This window comes from Salvia miltiorrhiza, chromosome 4 (genome assembly GCF_028751815.1).
Source record: "Salvia miltiorrhiza cultivar Shanhuang (shh) chromosome 4, IMPLAD_Smil_shh, whole genome shotgun sequence".
NCBI classification, from domain to species: domain Eukaryota; kingdom Viridiplantae; phylum Streptophyta; class Magnoliopsida; order Lamiales; family Lamiaceae; genus Salvia; species Salvia miltiorrhiza.
The window spans coordinates 5266281-5287066 of record NC_080390.1 but is presented as its reverse complement, the minus strand read 5'-3'; the positions used below and the strand labels follow the sequence as shown (position 1 = coordinate 5287066).

At 35.5% G+C, this 20786-nt stretch overlaps 2 protein-coding genes across 2 annotated transcripts; one reads left to right on the top strand and one right to left on the bottom strand.

Annotated features, from left to right (window-relative positions):
* Nucleotides 1-4356: 4356 nt before the first annotated feature.
* On the top strand, nt 4357-14569 carry LOC131022370 (protein CHROMATIN REMODELING 24). The gene is made up of 25 exons (XM_057951821.1): nt 4357-4582; nt 4681-4782; nt 4890-4988; nt 5475-5555; nt 5695-5808; nt 5910-6796; nt 6885-7015; nt 7122-7176; nt 7659-7787; nt 7896-8003; nt 8118-8173; nt 8267-8357; nt 9000-9122; nt 9213-9290; nt 9873-10079; nt 10161-10232; nt 11088-11168; nt 11245-11363; nt 11885-11996; nt 12438-12506; nt 12890-12984; nt 13115-13243; nt 13481-13546; nt 13643-13772; nt 14177-14569. The coding sequence occupies exons 1-25, from the start codon at nt 4489-4491 to the stop codon at nt 14300-14302; spliced, it is 3354 nt and encodes a 1117-aa protein (XP_057807804.1). The 5' UTR covers nt 4357-4488; the 3' UTR covers nt 14303-14569.
* A 1861-nt stretch (nt 14570-16430) lies between these two features.
* LOC131022369 (protein kinase STUNTED-like) lies at nt 16431-20339 on the bottom strand. Its single transcript, XM_057951820.1, has 9 exons — nt 19976-20339; nt 19631-19710; nt 18363-19128; nt 18035-18283; nt 17777-17943; nt 17618-17697; nt 17392-17539; nt 17033-17182; nt 16431-16954 (listed from the first exon to the last, which is right to left on the bottom strand). Exons 1-9 carry the CDS (start codon nt 20190-20192, stop codon nt 16715-16717), a joined length of 2097 nt encoding a protein of 698 aa, XP_057807803.1. The 5' UTR covers nt 20193-20339; the 3' UTR covers nt 16431-16714.
* Nucleotides 20340-20786: the final 447 nt, after the last annotated feature.

Sequence of the window (20786 nt, the reverse complement as noted above, 5' to 3'; positions counted from 1 at the left end):
AATGTGGGAATTATGTGGATTATGTTGAGATTTTTATTAATTAAAATATAATAAACCTGGCAATTCCAAGTAGATTGATAATTGCAAGAATTCAAACTCCGACGTTCCACGTCAATTCCCGAATGCCGAATTTTTTTAACAGGACACAATTAAAAAAATATTGATAAGTTGGACATCAATTTGATAATATCGAAATATTGGAACATAATTGATAATCCGATCAAACGATAGAATATAAAGTGACATTTACCCGTTTAGTATTTGCGTATTATTAAAGCATCATTCTAAATAATAAGTTTGCACCGTACAATCACTCTAGCAAGCGGACTTCCCCTAATTGATACCACGCATAAAATTTTGATTCAAATTGATTCGAAAAAAGGAATATGAGAATAACAATTTTTTTACTCTCTCCATCTCATAAAAACATGCATAGTTTTCATTTTTCGTCCATCCAATAAAAAATATGCATAGCTCATTTATAGTAATAATTCTCCCACTAAACATCACAATCAATGCATATTTTTTTCAGGATTTTTCAACACCCGTATTAACCCATACCATACATATTTTTATGGGACGGGGACGAAGGAAGTATTACACCACTTAAAACAAAATTGTAGATAATTAAAATTTCTCGATCTAACAATACAATTTCCTTTGAGAGAAAAATAAAACTGCCCACTTGTTAAGTTTAAAATTAAAATTGTCCATTTCTTATAAAAATTTAATTATATGCCCAAAATACCTCAATCAGTGTACTTGCAAGATAAAAAAAAAAAAGTCAATTGTCGGAAAATAGCTTGCTGCCCGGGCGAGATTGCCACTTAGGCGGCAAGCTAAGTTTTCCGGACGACAACCAGAAAAGTAGCTTGTTGTCCCGAAAAAGTAGCTTGTCGGTCGAAAAAGTAGCTTGCCGCCCGTACGGCAACCTCGGGTGGCAATCTACTTTTCCGACTGTAGACTACTTTTTCTTACATATTTGTACTTGTGTCAGAATAGTGTCAGACTTTATACAAAAAATGATGCAAAGCCATTAACATCTAAGGGCAATTTCGACTCTTCACTTTAATTTGGGCATAGGATCAAGTTTTTATAAGAAGTGGGCATTTTTAATTTTACACTTAACAAAGTGGGCAATTTTGCCTATTTACACATTTCTTTTTTTTTTCCCAGTATATCTATATCAGTTAAAAGAGGGTTATCACAATTCAGTTTCACTACATTCGTTATTCATGGCCATACCCATATGGTACTCATTGTTTAATTTTAATATTATACCATTGAAATCTATCAGAAAATATCCAATAATGCAACTCATCGTATCTAGGGCTATAAATAAACAGAGCTACTCGCAAGCTATTCGAGATTCGGTTCGAAAAAAGCTCATTCAGAGCTCGATTCGATAATAAACGAGCCGAGCTCGAGCCTGATTTCGAGCTCGAAATTTTTATCGAACCGAGCTTGAGCCTGACAGTGCTCAGCTCGTTGAGCTCGCGAACATGTTCGAATTCGATTGTTCGCGAGCCTGTTCATAAACCTTCAGCCGAACCTTTAATCGAGTTAGTACACGAGTCTTAAACGAGTCGAACTCGAGCTCGAGTAACATATTAATTTAGAAGATTTTCTTACATTTATAACAAATTCGAGCTTGAACATCATATATACGAACATCTAACGAGCTGAGCTCGAGCTAAAGTTCGAATTCGACATTATCGAGCATTACCCGAGCCGAACTCGAACCGAGCTCGAGCTTGGTAAGTGGGCGACAAGCCGAGCTCGATCATCAAGATAAAAGCTAGAATTGAGCTCAAGCCGAGCTCGAGCCTGCAAGTATTCGGCTTGGCTCGGCTCGTTTACAGATTCGTATCATCAACCAATTATGAAACCTAAAATAAAAGGTCATCAAAGAATTATATAGACGAAACCTCACTCAATGTTTTCTTGATAAACCTCACACAATGTTTTTTTTTATAAATATTTCCTTCGTCCACAAAATTACTATCTTTTCTTTTTGGATTATTCTCAAATAAATTCTTATTTATTTTAGACACTACGCCATTATTAATAATATCTCATTTATTCTTATTTTTACTTTTTCACCACTCTTAATTATAACACATTTTCATAACTTTCAATACTAATTCATCTCTTCGTCCACGAAATAGAGTCCCGTTTAAGAATAGACACGAATTTTAATAAAGTTCTTAAAGTTATTGTAAGTAGAATAAAGATACAATTTGTAGGGATAATATTAGTAAAAAAGTAGAATAAAAGTATATTATTAGTTAAAAAATAGAATAAAAGTACAAGTTATAGTTAAATATAAGAGAAAATGTATGATGTGATAGCTCAAAAAGTTAAATGAGACTCTTTTTCGTGGAAAAAAAAGGGTAAGTAGGACTCTTTTCATGGACGGACACGTTTTCACCACTTTCAATACACCCAACAACTTTATTTTAAAAATTGTGTCTCTCCCTCCTAGAAAGGTATTTGGGAATGGAGAAAGTATAACACTTTTCTATCATTTCCAAAACTTTGTCTTAAAATTAGTGCCCCACCCTCCTAAAAAATTATTGGATAAATATCACTTTTTGTCTTATTGCTTGGCCGAATTATCGATTATGTTCCAACTTTTCGATAATATCTAATTGGTACCCAACCTATCAATATTTTTTTAATTGTCTCCCGTAAAAAAAATTCGACGTTCGAAAATTAACGTGGAACGCCGAAATTTGCATACGTGTATTAATTAATCTGCATGGAATCTCCGATTTTATTTCATTTTAATTAAAAAACACAACACACTTCACATGGAGGCAAAACAGTGTCGCATTACAGAAATTCCCCAAACGCTAAGGGTAGTTGGCCGTGAGACAGTAGACGACGGCGGCGGCAAAAAGCTACTGTTGGGCGAAGTTGAGCAAAGGGAGATCCGCCTGCGGTGGCCTTGTTGCCACCATCTGTCTTAGAAAAGAGGGAGTCAAGGCTGGGGGTGGCCACGGGTTATTGTTGCCGGAAAATCGAAAGTGGTGGCGGCTTTCAATCTAGGATTTGAAAAAGGGGAAAACAGCGCCGCTGCTTGAGAAAGTGGTGGTTGTGCGTGTGTGCTTGTGGGGTGAGATGAGGGAGTGAAAGGTGGGGATGGCCGAAGGCGTCGCCTCCTTGACCAAAATTTCAGAAGAAAGGCGATAGTGATGTTCGGGTTTGTGCATGTTCTGAGAGAGACGAATGTTAGATGGGGGAGGGAAAAGATAGTTACGAGGCGAGGGCTATTTACCAATGAGTGGCATTATTGGAGGTGATGGGAGCCAGCACAGTTGTTGCGCCGAAGATTTCAAGTGGTGGCGGTTTTTGTCTACGTCGCCGTTTTGAGCTTTTCCCCCAGATTCTCAATCTCCGCATGTGCTTCAGCTTCACCTCATTCTTCAGCTCCTCCACTGCCGCCTCTGCCGACGCTCCGCCTGAACCTCTCTCTCAGAAGCCCCACCTATCGCAGCTCTGTCGCCCCAATTCGGATTGATTTTTAGGTCGTCATTGTCTTTCTCTTCCTCGAAGTCTTTCTCTTCTTCGTCGATGGCGTTCTGGTAGTCGTCTTCGTCATCGCCGGCGGCGGCGGAGAAGTCGTGGGGACGGGAGATGCCGACGAAAGGGTGGAGGAGGCATGAGGCAGTGACGGGTTGGATCAAATCGAAGATGCTCACCAATAAATCATATTAAGTTATGTTGAGTTTTTGTTATTAAAGTCCACGTCAATTCCAAGCAGATTAATCAATCCACGTAGTCAAACTCCGGCGTTCCACGTCAATTTTCGAACATCATAAGATTTTTACGAGACACAATTAAAATAATATTGATAGGTTGGGTACCAATTAGATATTATCAGAAAGTTGGGATATAATCGATAATTCGGTCAAACGATGGAACAGAAAGTAACATTTACCCAAAATTATCTAACAGGCGAATAAAGTATCTTCTATCAAATCTTAATTTCGTTTTGTAAAGATCAAACTACAAATCATTTGACAATACATAATATTTATCTAATTTATAATATGTCTAAGTAAATAAATAGTCATCGTGTTCATACGTTGATGTTGCAATGTATATACTCCATCCGTCCGCAATATTGTTTTCATTTTGCGGACGATACAAGTTTTAAGAAAGTAGACGTCTACAAAATTGTGGACGAACCAAAATAGTAAAAGTGAAAATGATATTGTGGATTAAGGAAGTAATTATTTAAAGAAAATGAAAATATTATTTGAAATTAAAAATCATTTCTTCCCTAAAAAAAAAATCATTTCAATTTTAACGGCTACCCATATACTCTCAGTATTTAAACCAGATCACTCCAACCTCAAATCCAAACACCCCCTACGCTTAGACTACATAGAAACTGGGGTTTCTCTCCAAATCCCCAAATTCCAAATTTCAAATTTTCATTTCAGAGCGGGAAGCGAAGAACACAGAAACCACTGATCTCTAATGGCGGATGACACTAAGAAGCCGGCGATGAGTCTCAACCAGCTGCATAATCGATTTCTATCCGCCTCTCAAGCTCGAACCACACATAAACCAGGTACACCTTCACCCACTCATACGTCTACTTACGCATGGTGCGCTGCTTTGACGCATATTTTCCTGTTTCTATTCGTGGTTTGATTTCGAAAACTACAGTCGATCATAGTACTGCCGTATCAAAGGTGAAGCCCGCGGATGCACATGATGATGTCCCGCGGTTCAATTTTGATTTCGATTCTCCTTCTCCTCCCACCCAAGGTATTTACGTAGACTCTTGTTTTTCTATTTTTTTGAAAGATTACAGAGTTTCATTTATGTGAGGATAATGAATTTATCGGGTTGTTTCATCTTATTAAATTGTGCAGGAGACGTGAATGACGAAGAGCCTGTGTCCAGGCATAACGATTCATCTCCCCAGCTATTTTCAGGCTTTGCTGATTTCGATTCGCCATCTCCCACTCTCGGTATTATTCAGAATCTGAGTACTATGTTTGATGTCTTTTTCTGCAATAGCTATTTAGTGTTCAAAGTATCCTCTCAAGTACTCTGCAATTCATTTGTCTCAAGGGTTAAAATAACCATAACTGTGCATACGACTGGTATGAGAAACTCTGAATTGGTGTAATTTAAAATTGAGAACTAGAAATAAGGATGATGGGATGTGAGTGATATATTATTGCTGCTATGTGAGTTTCTTTTATTTCCTTTTTCAACCCTTTCGTGAATGCAGATTAAAGGGTCAGATTATAATTTAAGTAGAGCACCAGGAATGCATAAACTATTAAACTGTTTGGAAATATATGTTACTGTGAATCTATTTCTACTCCCTGCGTTGCGAGCATATGTTTTATTTATGGTTTTCCCTTCCCGTTATATATGGTGCATACAGTTTGTAGTTTATTTTTCAAGAGAAACTAATATTTTTCTGAATATTCTGAAAATTGTTAAAGCCTCCCAACCACCTGAAAGTCGCAAGACAACCGAAAAAGAGGACAGTTCTTTTAAGAAGAATTCATCTACTTCTGAATCAGGTGAACACTATACTGGTCTTCCAGGCAAAGCATTTGCATTTTTCTAAGAATTTGATGAATCATATATCGTGATTTCCCCTGTGTCTGTCATATACTATTTTCTGTCCTTCTGACATTATTATGTCAATGCTTTATGCAGTTGGTGTTGATCTCAACGATATTGAGCTGGAGAGTAGTAAAATATCTGCAGAAGTTAATGTTGAAAAGGGAAAGTCTTCGGTATCTAGTGTTGCTGATAATTCCGATGTCCCACGTATTACTTAATCTTCTTGAACCCATCATATTGATTACCTTAGCAAGCAATTTCTGCAATTTATTTCACTTACATCATTACATGGTTTGTGGACTCAACAGGAGAAGAGAAGCAAAAGAAGGTTAGAATTGAAGGCAGGCGTCGCCTCTGCAAAATTTCAGAGAATAATGAAGACAACGCTGGTGCAGGGGAAAACGTTATTAGTGCTGAAGAGGCAAGTGTTGATGATATTTGGGATTTTGACTCACCATTGCAGGTGAAGAAAACATGTGAGAGTAGTGGTAATGAAATCAGGGATATACTGAATGATTTGAGCTCCAAACTTGAGATCCTTTCCATTGAGAAGAAAAGAATTCCCAAGAAAGTAGATATCATGGATGACTTTCAGGACTCACTGGAAAGTAAATTACATGATGTAACCATTGAAGAGGAGTTCCATGATTATAAGGCTGATGATTCTTCACATCTACCTTACTCTTATTCCCTAGATGAAACACCTGAGCCAAAAGGTGCTGGTAATTTTACCAATAAATATCAGAAGAAAAAAACTTGCGGCGCTGATGCAGTGGTTGACAGCTATGGAGATAAGCCTAGCAGAAACACAGATAAGTATGAAATGCTAATAAATAATGAACCGGCGAGGGTGCAGGCAAAGTCAGGGTCTACTAAAGAATTCCCAGATTATAGTTACAGAAAAGAAGATGAGGATAATGCGGCTTTGAGTAAACGCCCCCCTACTAAGAAACTGGATGGTCAAACAAAGTTTATTGAGGTATCTGATGAAGAATCTGATGAGGTCACTATCTCTGATAACCATGTAGATGAATTCACTCTGAGTGGTCTGAGGGGCACATACAAGCTACCGGGTAAAATAGCAAAAATGTTGTATCCTCACCAGAGAGAAGGACTAAAGTGGCTTTGGTCTCTTCATTGCAAGGGTAAGGGTGGTATATTGGGTGATGATATGGGCCTCGGCAAGACAATGCAGGTAGATGAAGATACTTATGATGATAGTTATTTTTCCTTTTAACAGAGTATCCTAGTGTATGATTTACCAAAATTACATATTCTTTCAGATTTGTAGCTATTTGTGTGGGCTATTCCACTCAAATTTGATTCGAAGAGTCTTGGTTGTTGCACCAAAGACCTTGTTAACCCATTGGATAAATGAACTATCAACAGTTGGACTTTCAGAGAAGACGAGAGAGTATGACATTCTCTTCATGAGCCACTTTCTTTATTGATGTTAATTAATTAATTAACTTTACTCACTCTTGGAATATTTGTTATTTGAACCTATGCTACTTTCACAGGTATTTTGCAACTTGCCAGAAACTTAGGCACTATGAGCTCCAATATGTACTTCAGGTTATCTTTCTTATGATGCTTATACAAAACAGAAAACACATGTAAACTGCATACTTAGATGACTGTAATTGTCTTAGAATTCGTATATTTTTGCTGTAGGCTCTGATGTTGAAGGTATTACTCTGTTTAAGTAATTTTCACGTAGCAATGCGAATAATCCAGAAAAGCATACAGTTTGTGTACATACAGAGTTAATACTTCAACTTCTACCTCCTATCAAAACTTAAATTTACTTCTTAATTCCTTGCATCTGCTACAAGTCTTACTTTCATTGCCCCGAAGGTGCTTTTCTGTGTCTAGCTCATCATGGGATTCTTCAACCATTATTGCATGACCTTTTGACATTCTGGACTCAAATATTTGGTCAAAGAATATATTGACTTCTTAGCAAAAGTTGTTAAATTAGACATAAACGGATCTAAGTTAACTTAATTTTTGTTTTATTATTTTGGATTGACGATTTTGTATTTTGTTAACCATAGGACAAAGGTATTCTTCTCACAACATATGATATAGTGCGGAACAACACAAAATCCTTATGTGGAGATTATCGTTACAATGATGATGGTGAAGAAGATGAAATGACATGGGATTATATGATACTTGATGAGGTATGCATATTGTTATTTATAGATATGTGAAAATAATATATTTCAAGAAAGATCAACTTGCTTGTATTATTTATTATCATTAAGGTTCTCAAACTATAAAATTTGTAGGGCCACTTGATAAAAAATCCAAGTACACAAAGGGCGAAAAGCTTGCTTCAGATACCTTGTCGTCATCGTATCATCATCAGTGGGACACCACTCCAGAACAATCTTAAGGTAGCATGATTTAATATTATGTCTTTTTATGATTTGATTTTAATGTGTCTTTTTTATCATTTCATATGAGAAACATTGGGAAACAAAATACTTATGAAAGATCTATCTCTCTAGGAACTATGGGCTTTATTTAATTTCTCCTGTCCTGAGCTGCTAGGTGACAAGAAAGAGTAATTGTCTTACCATGCTCCAATTTCATTATTTTGGTGAATTTATGTGACATTTGTTGATTTTTTCTACTATTGCTCTTTTTTCTTTTTTAGGTTTAAGGAAAACTATGAGTACTTCATCAATCGAGGAAATGAAAAAAATGCTTCTGATAGGGAAAAGCATATTGGTTCATCAGTTGCAAAGGTGATTGTTCATATTTAATTGGTGGATAAAATTGATTTAATTGCGTTTGTACATACAATTGATCAAACTTGTTAAAATATCTTGAGACCTTGTTTTTGCTGTACTTAAGCCTTCGGCTTAGTGCACATATCCTGAACCACTGAATCACTGATATATCATATTTCTTTTTACAGTAATGAGAAACTTTTCTGTGGAAAGAGTACTTAATTCCCTTAGATTTTTATTAGCTAGAATATGTCAATGTTTATGGTGTTAGGATTTATGAGTTAGGATTTATGAATTGGTGGAATGCTTGAATATTATATGGACTTAGGTTGCAAATAATTCTAAATTGTTATTTTGACTACGTCTTCAAGTTAATGAATTATCACGCAAGAAGCACTGATTTTGGTTTCTATTAGTAGATAACAATTTCTTCTTTAAAGGAATTTAATACTACTTAAGGCTCAGTGGATCACCAATTTCAACAGTAATTTCTAATTTGCTAAGTGAAACTTTTGTTTTATTATATCTTTGAGCTAAGTTTATGCTGCTCTTCTAATCTTTTACCTTTGCACCTAATTAGATTTTAAATGTATTGTTTGCTTAATTGAAATAATTTCATTGTCATTTGTCACATCTAATGGCATCTTATGATGATAGAAACTGAGAGATTGCATTCAACCATATTTCTTGAGAAGAATGAAAAGTGAGGTTTTTCGTGATGATTCCACACTTTCCAACAAGAATGAACTTATTGTATGGTTACGGTTAACTCAATGTCAGGTAATGTTCATATTATTTTTATTAAAAGTTGGTTTTTATTTTGGGAAAAATTTACTAATGAGTCCATGCTATTTATCTTCATAAATTCAGCGGCGACTTTATGAAGCTTTCTTAAATAGTGAGATTGTTGTCTCAGCTTGTGATGGCTCGCCTCTTGCTGCTCTTACGGTATTATCCATTATGTATTTTATTTTTCAATTTATTTTTTATTTTTTATGTATTTCATTAGGCTTTTGACATAGCAGTAAATGTGTGTGTTTAGTAATTGCTTCATCGTGCCATATTATAAAGTTGTGTTGACTAACTAATTATTTCTTGATTTCTAATGCATTGAGACTGATCATATTTTTATAAACTAAAATTCTTTCATGCTGCAAGAATACACATTGTGTCATTTAAACTTCCTTTATATTTCACAATTTACCTTCCAAAGTGTAAAATTTAACTGCCATTCACTGCATATGAAATGGAAGTGCGTGACATTGTCTTGTGTACAATGTCAACACATAGTTATAATACTGTTACACCGAATAGCCCATGCGTTGATATTTACTGCGAATCTGCCATTCATTTTTTAATGATGCCCAATCCATTTTAGAGTTGTAAGTTTGATTGCACATTGGCTTAAAAGCTAGCAATCTAGTGAAACAGGTTAGACATGTGATGCTTGTAACGTGTTTATTCTTTGTACAATACACTATATACAGGACCATCGTGTTTCTCACAAGGTTTGTTTTTTCTTGGAAGTAGATCCTGAAAAAAATATGTGATCATCCACTTATATTGACAAAAAGAGCTGCTGAAGATCTTCTGGAAGGGATGGATTCCATGGCGCAGCAGGAAGATCATCGAGTTGCTGAAAAACTGGCAATGCACATAGCAAGTGTTGCGGAGAAATTTGACATTGTTGAGAATCACAATATCTCTTGCAAAATATCGTTCATATTATCTTTATTGGTAGACTCTTGATTTAAACCACAATGCAATAATTTCTTATTGGTTGATATTCCTCTCCTGATATTTAATGTTTTGTTACAGGGAGATTTGATTCCAAAGGGACATAATGTGCTTATTTTTTCTCAAACCAAGAAGATGCTTAATCTAATTCAGGTTAGTCTAAGTTTGGATGTTGATATTCAGCTATGGTATTGTTTGCACATGATATTTCTTTCCATGATTTATTTTGCTTCTTGTTTGGGGTCTGTAAGTTTTGAAGGCAAAAGAAGCTGAAATATGACACCTACACCCTATTTGCAACCACTTGTCCTTAGAACCTTTGGTTAGGCGATATGAAAAGTTTCTTTTTTTCTCTGCATCCTCCTTCGAACAGAACAGTACTTAAGATGAAGGCCTGATAATACTCCCTTAGTATGGAACTCATTAGGAAAATGTGAAATACTCTTTTATCATTCTTCCTGTTGCGAATTGCTGGTTGAGGATTTGTTATATCTCAATATTAGATTTAAGTGATGCTGTGATGGAACTAAGGGGGTCAAAGATTCTCATGTGGGGAATGATGCTTTAGGTGGAAGATCACAAGACAGTTATAGGAGAGATAAACTTAGAGAGATTTGGATTCGAATGCATATACATTATTACATATAAGAGGTTGTCGATTTCAGGATTGGTTAAAACTTTTTTACAGAACTGTAACTTGTAAGTGATATTGATCTTAGTGTATTTGGACCCTCATACATATGTAACATAATTAATTTTAATCAGTCTTGTCAATGTCACAAGTTACTCTTAAGAAAGTGTGAAATTCCATTTTGTACCAATAGTTTTTTCAAAAGGAAGTTGAGTTTTAGATCCTACCAGAGAATTAATTGCATCGTTTCCCATTTGACATAAATGCGATTTGATGGTCAAAAGTAATGAAAATTTTCAGCAAACCTTCTCATAGGAAGGTCATTAAATTATTACTTGGTGTTTTCAATTTTCTAATTTTGTTGCTATTGCTATCAGGAGTCGCTAATGTCTAATCATTATAAGTACATGAGAATAGATGGTACTACCAAAGTCCAGGATAGAGCTAAAGTTGTAAAGGTATGCTTTTGTTAATGATTTTTTTGAATAAATATGAAGTTATCTCCAATATTAATGTTTGTGCCATTTTGTAAAGGATTTTCAAGAGGGTCGTGGTGCTCCAATTTTTCTCTTGACTTCCCAAGTTGGTGGATTAGGCCTTACACTCACTAATGCCGATCGTGTAATTGTGGTTGATCCAGCATGGAACCCGAGGTGCATTTTTAATCCCTTTTGCACTTTTCGGATATGCTTTATGCGTGCAAAGTCTCTATTGATTTGTCTAAGAACACACTCAATGGCTGTACTAGTTATTGCCTATCTTTTAGAAAAATTCCTTATAATTGATAAAAATGCTAGTCCCTCTGTCCCCCCATAGATATACATAGTTGCTTTCGCCATGAGTTTTAATGAAAAGTTGTTTACAGTATTGATAGTGGAGAAAGGGTCCCACATTAAGGGTATTGTTAAGTAGATTGTGGGTAAATAAGTGTAAGTTACAAGATTAAAATTGTCAAAATTATGTGCGGGGTAGTGTCCAAAAATAGAATGTGCATAAATTTGGGGACCATACAAAAAAGGAAAGGTATGCATAAATATGGGGGATGGAGGGAGCATTTTCTTCTTCTCTATCAAGAATGAATAAATGATGGACTAAACCTTAATAAGCTATACATTTGTTCATAATTCTTTCCTATTTTCGAGGATAATAGTTAACTTCATTCTCAATTTTGCAGCACTGACAATCAGAGTGTAGACCGTGCGTACCGAATTGGGCAGAAGAAGGATGTCATTGTGTATAGATTGATGACATGTGGAACTGTGGAAGAGAAAATTTATAGAAAGCAGGTTTGTAATATGCTTCTCTCAAGTTAGACATTTCCTAATGATGGGGACTTCCTGTCTGCGATATCTCAAACTTCAAAATTGATTCATTAATGGAGGTCAAGAGTAGAATTAACGACCAGTAGCATTAGAGCACTAGGGTTTCATCTTAGCAATTTTTCCATGTTAGATTATGGTATCACAAGTGTTCTATCAGAGAATGGTTGTAACACTGCCCCCTTGTACTTTATTATACTACTAAAGCTGAATGCGCCTTTTTAAAACACAATCATAAAACCATCTTCTTCTATTAAGTGCATTCACTTACAAATAAGCCAAAAAGATTCCTTTGCTTGAAAGAACCTGTTTATAGTCCATCACTATACATAGTAACACAATTTTTCATGGTGAACTTTAAGCCCTTACTTTTAGATATATGATTTATTTATTTAATATGCGATCCAGGTATTCAAAGGAGGATTATTTAGAAGTGCAACTGAACATAAAGAACAGATCCGCTATTTCAGCCAACAGGTATATGAGGATTGAAAAAATGTCTATATATGTTCTGACTTCTGACCATGCTCCAAATGGTGTTTATCTTTTTGGTGGGGAATATTTTATTATTTGTTTCTCATTATAAATATTAAACAGTCATTCATTTAGATATCTAATGTCTTCTTAGAAGCTAAGTCGCTATCCTGAAAATTGATCTATTTAATATTTTACAGCATTCATTCAGATATCTACTGCATACTTTGTACAGGTGAATGGTAAGAGTACCTGGTGTGAAAATCAAACGACATGCTATTTTGTATATTTCAGATATCTTTGGAAAATTATCTTTGTGTGGTCAAGTTTTATACTAGTATCTTTCTTTGTGCCTACAGTATTCCTTTGTTTTATTGTATTTTCAGGACTTGAAGGATCTTTTCACTGTGCCCAAACTAGGATTTGACATTTCTCCCACACAACAACAATTACTTGAAGAACATGATCGGGAACATACTATGTAATTACTTGTTTCTATGTGATCCTCTTTTGTACAAATAGTTTATGTAGCTTTAAAAGATTGAATTTCTAGAACATATTGGTTCTTTTAACTCTCACTTCTCAAATTCTAATGTTAATGCTTTATTCAGGGAAGAATCTATTAGAGCCCATGTGGAGTTCCTTGAAACTCTCAACATAGCCGGAGTTAGCCAGCACAGTTTGCTCTTTTCCAAGGCAGCCCCTTCACAAGAGGTTGAGATACTCGAGGAACCGGAAAGGTGAGTCCTTGTACCGGATCCATAATTCTGGGTTGCTGTCTTAATTTTACTGCAAACTCATGATTTTTAAATTTTAAAAGTGCCCATTACAATTGAATTTTTGTTAAATCAAGTGGTCACCTTGAGAAAACATCAGTCGATCCCTGTTGTTGGGACTTGTGACTTCTTGAAGCATGATATGGATTTCCTAGCGTGTTTCATTTATTTGGACGAAAATTCTCACTAATTTCAACGCAGGTCAAGAAGAACTACATACATGGGGAATGCATCTACACGATCATCACTTGAACAAAATGTTGATGGGTAACTCTTGAGAAAAATATTCGTTGTAGCTCTTGAGCTTTATTATGAAAATTCATTGTTCGTAAAATGAATTCATACATCACTTGGTTTATGCAGAGCACAGTATGCATTTAACCCCAAGGATGTAAGGAAAGTGCAGAGAAACTCAAGTCCTGATGTTAGTGAACCATCTGAAGCTGAAATCAAAGAGAGAATAAACCGCTTGTCTCAGATCTTCTCAAATATGGTACGCATTCTTGTGATTTGTGAATTACACGAGTTTTACCTGAAGTGGCTAATTTTGACTTTCACCTTGGGCATGCATATTTCTCGTATCCAGAATGGCTTCTGTTAGTTCTCTCGTAAATTTCATTATATTTTGTGGAAGCTAGTCAATAAACTGTCCAGAAATGTGTGTGTTTTTCTTTCTTTCTCATATTCAGGGAATAATATGTGATATTAGTCGAATATGCATAGTTTCGGGATAAAGTTTTCCTCTTATGTGTATGAACATGTGTGCTTGGTTAATTGATAGTTGGACTTATACTTGCTAAATTTGTGAACAAAACATCTGCTTGATTGATTCAATTTAAACTTGCATGGAGCATAGTCTTGTTAATTATTTTGATTTATTTTATTTTGACTATCCAGGGTGCAGTCTCGAGACTACCTGATAAAGGAGAGAAAATACACAAGCAAATAGCTGCATTGAAAGTTCAGCTTAACAAGGTGCGGATGGCTAAAGGGAGCAAAGATAACGTAATCGAGTTGACATAGTATTCTATTTTGTAAATCTGAATTTGAATTTTCATATGCCATGTATTATCATTTAAGTATGAATTTCCATGGCACCATGAGCATTGTAGCTCAGTAATATCAATTTCCTATGTATAGGCCAGAGACTAACTCAACAAAAAATGCCTTCATTATAAGGGGCCAATTTTGGGGAATTTTTGAAGCTGTTGCTATTTTCTAGCAACTATTTCTGAATTTCACTCGAGTTTTTGTGTTAAATTGTGTGGATGATGATTTTATTTTAGTGCATGACCTGTATTCTACTCGTTCCAATGGAATCAAAGTGGTAGGTGTAGTATTCTATTTGATTGATAAATTTATCCTGAGAGGAGTGAAAAGAAGGAATAAGAAATGGTGAAATTTACTTTCGTAGAAAATGAGGCATTTATAGAGAAATTTATATTATTAGTAATAATTGATTATAATTGGGCTGCGGAATCAAAGGTGGATAAATATTAAGCTTAGATTTGGTTATCTGTCATTTTGATATTATTATCAATTTTACTTGTATCCAGGTTGCAATAACTAGCATTATAAATTTGAGAGGGCGTTTATTTTACATGATTGATAAGATAAATGATTAAATAAGATTTTTCTAATCTCACTCTTTTAATGAGAAATACGAATCAAGCAAAAGTTGCTTAAGTGATAGAAATATAATCAAACTTTTGGTATTTTTTTTTTTATTATGTTTTTGGCAAACATATATTTTATGTTATTTTGCACTAGGCGAGTGTGCATTTTAAACTAATTAACCATATGGTAGCACTTCCTTTTCATGGTCTAAATTAGGGTTTCCTATTTGGGGACAATTGAAATTGCCATGTAAATATGTAATTACAAGGGTGTATTATTGGTGTGTGAATGCGTAGTACATTGATTTCGAAGTAACAAAATTATGGCAAATAGAAAAATGTCGATAGTATTTTATTCATTGAGAAAATCGTACCTTTTTTTTAGGTTGAAGAAAATTAGTAAAATATATGAATTTTTTTATCACTGACAGCGACACAGGTAACACCAAACCAAAGACAAATTATGAGCAAGTATGTATCAGTGAACAAATACATAAATAATTAGAAATATTCAATTATGAAAGTAGAAGGCGATACGTAGTTATATAATTTCATGCATTTGTGATACAATAAATCTATATAGACACACTGTACTTGTCCACAAAGGAGTAAAATAAGAAGAAAAACAATTATTAATTTTTTTTAAAGTTAGTTATTCTACTATCTTGTCTACATTGTAGCTATTTTTTTTTGTTTTCAATTTTTGATAATTTTTATTTTTTATAAAAATAAAAAATAACTATAATGTAAATTACAGTAAAATATCAAAAACTTATTTAAAAAATAAATTAAATAAATCAACTTCTTTTGTTTGAAAAAATAGTCATTGGGGCAAGGCAACGTACCAAAGGTAGCAATATCTTTTTACACATTTATTGTCTTTTGACATTCGACACCTCAAATATATAATTTTTTTTAACATAATTAAAAAAATAACATTATTTCATTTCTAGATTAGTCAATAAGGTACATTCTACCCTACCATCGTGATCGTGGCGTTGCCCCCCTTTCAAGATATTCACTCTCAACACTGTGGATGCTCGACACATGTCCTTTATTTTAGATAGTTTTTGCATTGGCACAAATTTTCAATTTTATTATTTCCTTGTACAAAATTTCAGCAACTTATATTGAGCAGGATTTTGTAAATCGATGGGTTGTGGAGATCCAGTGTTTAGTTACCGACATTTTTTTACTGTACTGTACATGCCGACAAAAAAGTGGATTATTTGCTGAAGAAAAAGAAGATTGTGTATGACTTATGAGGTGGGGCTCTCTCTCTCTCTCTCTCTCTACCCTCAAACGACAAAAACCTTTTTATTCGGAATAGTAGTTGGTAATAACATGTGTACATTCTCGTATAAGTGAACACCAACTCACCTAATCACTCAAAGTGTCTCAACATTCACCAACCCTTACCAGACAAGCACACAAGGACAAACAATCTTAGCATAGAATCAGATTCCACAAATATGGTCAAGATCAAACCACCACTCTCTAAATCCTAATCCTAATTCCACATCAGTAAACCCTAATTGGGAATTAATAAATTCTAGTAATTGAAATGAATCTAAACACAATAAACAACCAACATCCACTTAGTAAGCACTACATTTATACCCATAAACTGCAATAGTTTGGCATTCCTTGACGCTGCCAATTATGTAACCTAAACACTGTATATGACTAGAAAAATTAGGCAAGGAGGAGGTCAAAAACCATTGGGGGATAGAGATCCTCTCGTCCAATACCTCGCAATACACAACAAATGAAGCCTCTATATCTATGTACACACTCCGACTCCATTATGCTCTACATTTCAGTCGAAGCTTGATGAACGGCTCCATCGGCCCCCCAAATAATCCTCCACGGATATGTTCAGCTCGGTGCTGCTTGTAGACGCGGAATCGTCTTCTAAATTAAGAAGTGCAAGGTTAATGAAGGACTGGATCTCTGTAGCCGATTGCTCGTTATAGATTACATTTAAGTCCTCACAAGTCTTGGTTTCCTGCCTAGCCCACTCGACCACTGCTGGATCGCCTTGAAGGAGTTTGAGGACCTGTTTTCAGCAGAGTGTCAAAGAATCATGACCGATATAACCATTCTCGAACAAAAAACTCGAGTTAATACTACTTACGAGGCTGATTTCAGGACGAGATTGTGGTGCGTGTCTGGTACACAAGGTTGCAGCTGAGACCATAATCTCAAATTGTTCTTGGTCATAAGCATCAACCAACTCTGGGTCTTCGAGTTCTGAGGTTTTCCCCTCCTTCAAAATGTCTTTAGCCTGAATTAAGAAAGTTTTAAGTAAAGCCACATCAGTTGCACATGCTTGTCTTTTCTCGGTTGCTTAGAAACTAACTAGTATTAAAGAAAATAAAGAGGAATCATTTTGGAGCCAATTTGAAAAGGAACAGGTCTCTGAAAACATTCCGATGTGATTTGAACTAAAAGACAAGGTAAACACATCCAGACTTCAGGTAAAAGCATGCTTACCCACATCACCAAGCTTTGTTTGCCCTTCGGAGATCCATCATTAATCGGCTTTCTTCCCGATAATAGCTCCAGAAGTACAACTCCAAATGCATAGACATCAAGTTTCTCGTTTAGCTTTCCATTCATAAAATATTCTGGAGCCAAGTAGCTGCAAAATAAACATATTACTAAACTGTATCCTCTGTAGCCAATAACTATGTATTGAGAAAAGGCTATAAAACCTAACCCAAATGTGCCAGCAACATCTGAGGTACCCATATGCTGTAAACAACTTGAAGCCCATGATGCAAGGCCAAAATCCGACAACTGTAAGGTAAACGGTAGCAGAATTAGTAGTACACCAGAAATCAAATCAAGGCAATGAGTGAGTTGAATTTTGTAATACCTGTGGTTCAAAATCATCTGAAAGAAGAATATTTGAAGACTTCACATCTCTGTGAATAATTGGTTCAGCTGAACTATGTAAGTGGTCTAGTGCCTCTGCAACTCCCAAAGCAACTTTATACCTCATGTCCCAACCAAATTTTTTGTTGGACTTTTCAGCATCGAATTCTGAAAGCAGTAATCAAGAGATAATGTTACAAATTGATCGAATGATGCTAAACCGTACACATGATAAGCAGGAAGAAACAAATATGCGTACCATGGAGATTGTCTTCCAGGCTCCCTCTAGAAAGAAGATTATAAACTAGTAGTAATTTGTCCTCCTCAAAACAGAAGCCAACTAAAGAAATTATGTTCTTGTGACGCAAAGACGAAATTATTTCAATTTCTGAAACAAATTGTTTCAGTACATCTTCTGATGGTTTTAGTATCTTGACAGCTAATTCCTGACCTCCTGGTAGACAGCCTCGATAAACCCGGCTGCTTCCACCCTTTCCAATCAAATTTTCTGAGAAGATAGCATACATCAATAATTGACACATGAGAAGAAAGAGTGAACTAATAAGTGAACCAATGACAGGACAAACCAGGTAAGAAATTATTCGTAGCTAACAAGAGCTCCTGGTAGCTAAACAGTTGGCATGCACTTGAGTACTTCTCTGTAAGAGCATTGAGTCCTTCCGAGAAGATATTAGATGAACAAAGATTAGAGTTACAATCAACTGAGTACAGTACAATAGCTCCGTTCTCTGGGTCCGAATTTGTAATGCATTCAGATGTATCAGATGTAGTAGTCTGTTTCTGATCAGGATAAATAGTAGCTGCATCAGATTGTCGACTCGGTAATCTCAATATCCATCGGATCACAGATGACTTCTTACAAGATGGAGATTCGGGTAGTCTAAGTCCATGAAAAAAGGACTTGCGCAATACTGCCCAACCTGATTTAGATTCAGGCATTTCGCGAGTTTTTATGGGTACCAGAGCCATTGAAACATTTGGAGTTTCATCGCTGGATGATGTTAGAAGTCTCTGGGGTGGCAGACTTAGAGGGCTTTTGGACAATTTCCTCTTCCTTGATCTTGGTCGCCTGACATCAACACTTCCAAGCAACGAGACACAAGAAGCATTTGATTCTCTTCCAAAAACAATCTTGCCATTGTTAACACATATAATTGATACATTCTTTTGAAGATTCTTGGCGCAATACTTGGCAACTGAGGTCCTTGATCTAATTTTGTGATCAACTCCTGAAGCGCCAAGAATTATACTTGTTGCTCCACATGATTTTGCTTCCCGGAGAATGATTTTATGAATTGGAGAACCTTTACAGACCTTGAGCTTTAAATCCACCTGCCCAAATTTGCTAATTTCATTAAGACAGAGGCTATGGTGCATAAAGAGGCTGTCAAGATCGACCGATGAATTTGTAGCTCGCACTCACCACCAAAATATTATGCAGGAATGACGAAAGTGAAATCTAAATTCCAAACATATAGATACAGTTTGAACCTAAAATTTGTAAAACACAACACATGATACTCCAGAAATTTAAATAAATAAATATAAACAAAAGAAGCAGCAAAGGAAAAATCCTGTAGCGATTCAATTTACTTGACATCACCTTTTAAGAAGCAGTAAAAAAAATTAAATCAGCATCAATAGAAGAGAGTAAAACAAGTAACATATATAAATACCTTCAAACTAAAAGCAAATATATAAACAAAGGAACTTGTAGCAGAAATTCTATACGACTCAAAACATAAAATGAAAAATATGCACATCTAGATTCAATACAGCTAGAAACAGCAGACGTGAAATTTAATACAGAATCAGAAGAGGATTGCAGAAATACCTGTTTTAGGTTGCAGAAACCTTCATAAGCAGCCAGCATGGAATCAAAAGTCTTCACCAGCGAAAGCAAATCCGATTTCTCTTCTCCACCCAAAATTAAACCGCAACAAAATTAGAAACTAAAATATCGAACTCGGAAATGCAATTATCCAGCTATGCAATTTCGAGAGCCTCAAATTACGACGGTTAAACAAATACTAGTTTTTCACAATTTCACCAAAGAAGACAGCTCGAATTCAGCATTTTTAACACAAGTTGAACCACTCCAAAACCAAAAATATGTGTAGAGATTTTAGAAAAACATTGCGCACATAGTGAGCGGAAGCGATACTGTAAAATTTCTCACCGACGTTGGGATCCAGCACGTGAAGAGCAATGACGCGATCGCCACTCTGCGCCACCTTCACCAGCGCCCAAGTCAGCAACTCTTTACTCCGAGAGTCCACCTTCACTCCAACCACCACCACAGCGCCGCCGCCGCCGCCGCCGTCTTCGCCGGCCGCCGCAGTACTCTCGCCGCCACTGCATTCCACCACTCCGGAACTCTCGGCCGGCAGCCTCATTGTCGTGCAAAACGCAGATCAAGCCAGAGATGAGGCTGTTCTCGCTAACAGGAAAGAGACTCAGGAATCTCTCTCTCTCTCCTCTCACTCTCTCTCTGCCCTGTTAAAAGTAGAGGTTTTATTATCCCTTTAGACCTCTCATTTCCCTTTTTGGGGATTTTTTTCAATAAATAATAAATGTGACGAAGAAACAGGTAATTGTGTTTTAAAAATTAAAAATAATTAAAGATGGTAATTACTCGGATTAATTACTTAATCATTACATCTGCTTTCCGGACCGTATTGCATTTGCGAATTTCTACCGTCCGAAAATAGAAACATTCACTCACTCAAATCTTAATGAAAGAATTAAAATACGATGAATTAATGGAATATAATAAAAAAAAATTGGGAGTTGGGAAAGTCATTTAAAAAAATTAACTAACAAATTACCAAATTTTCTTTTTAATACTTATACCGAAGCTGATTTAGACAATAATTCTAATCAAATTAACTAAATTGTTTGATCAAAAACTAAAGAGAGAAGAGACTGCCCGTCCTTTATATATTATGTGAGATGATATAGTAAGTATTATAATTACATAAAAGGGTAAT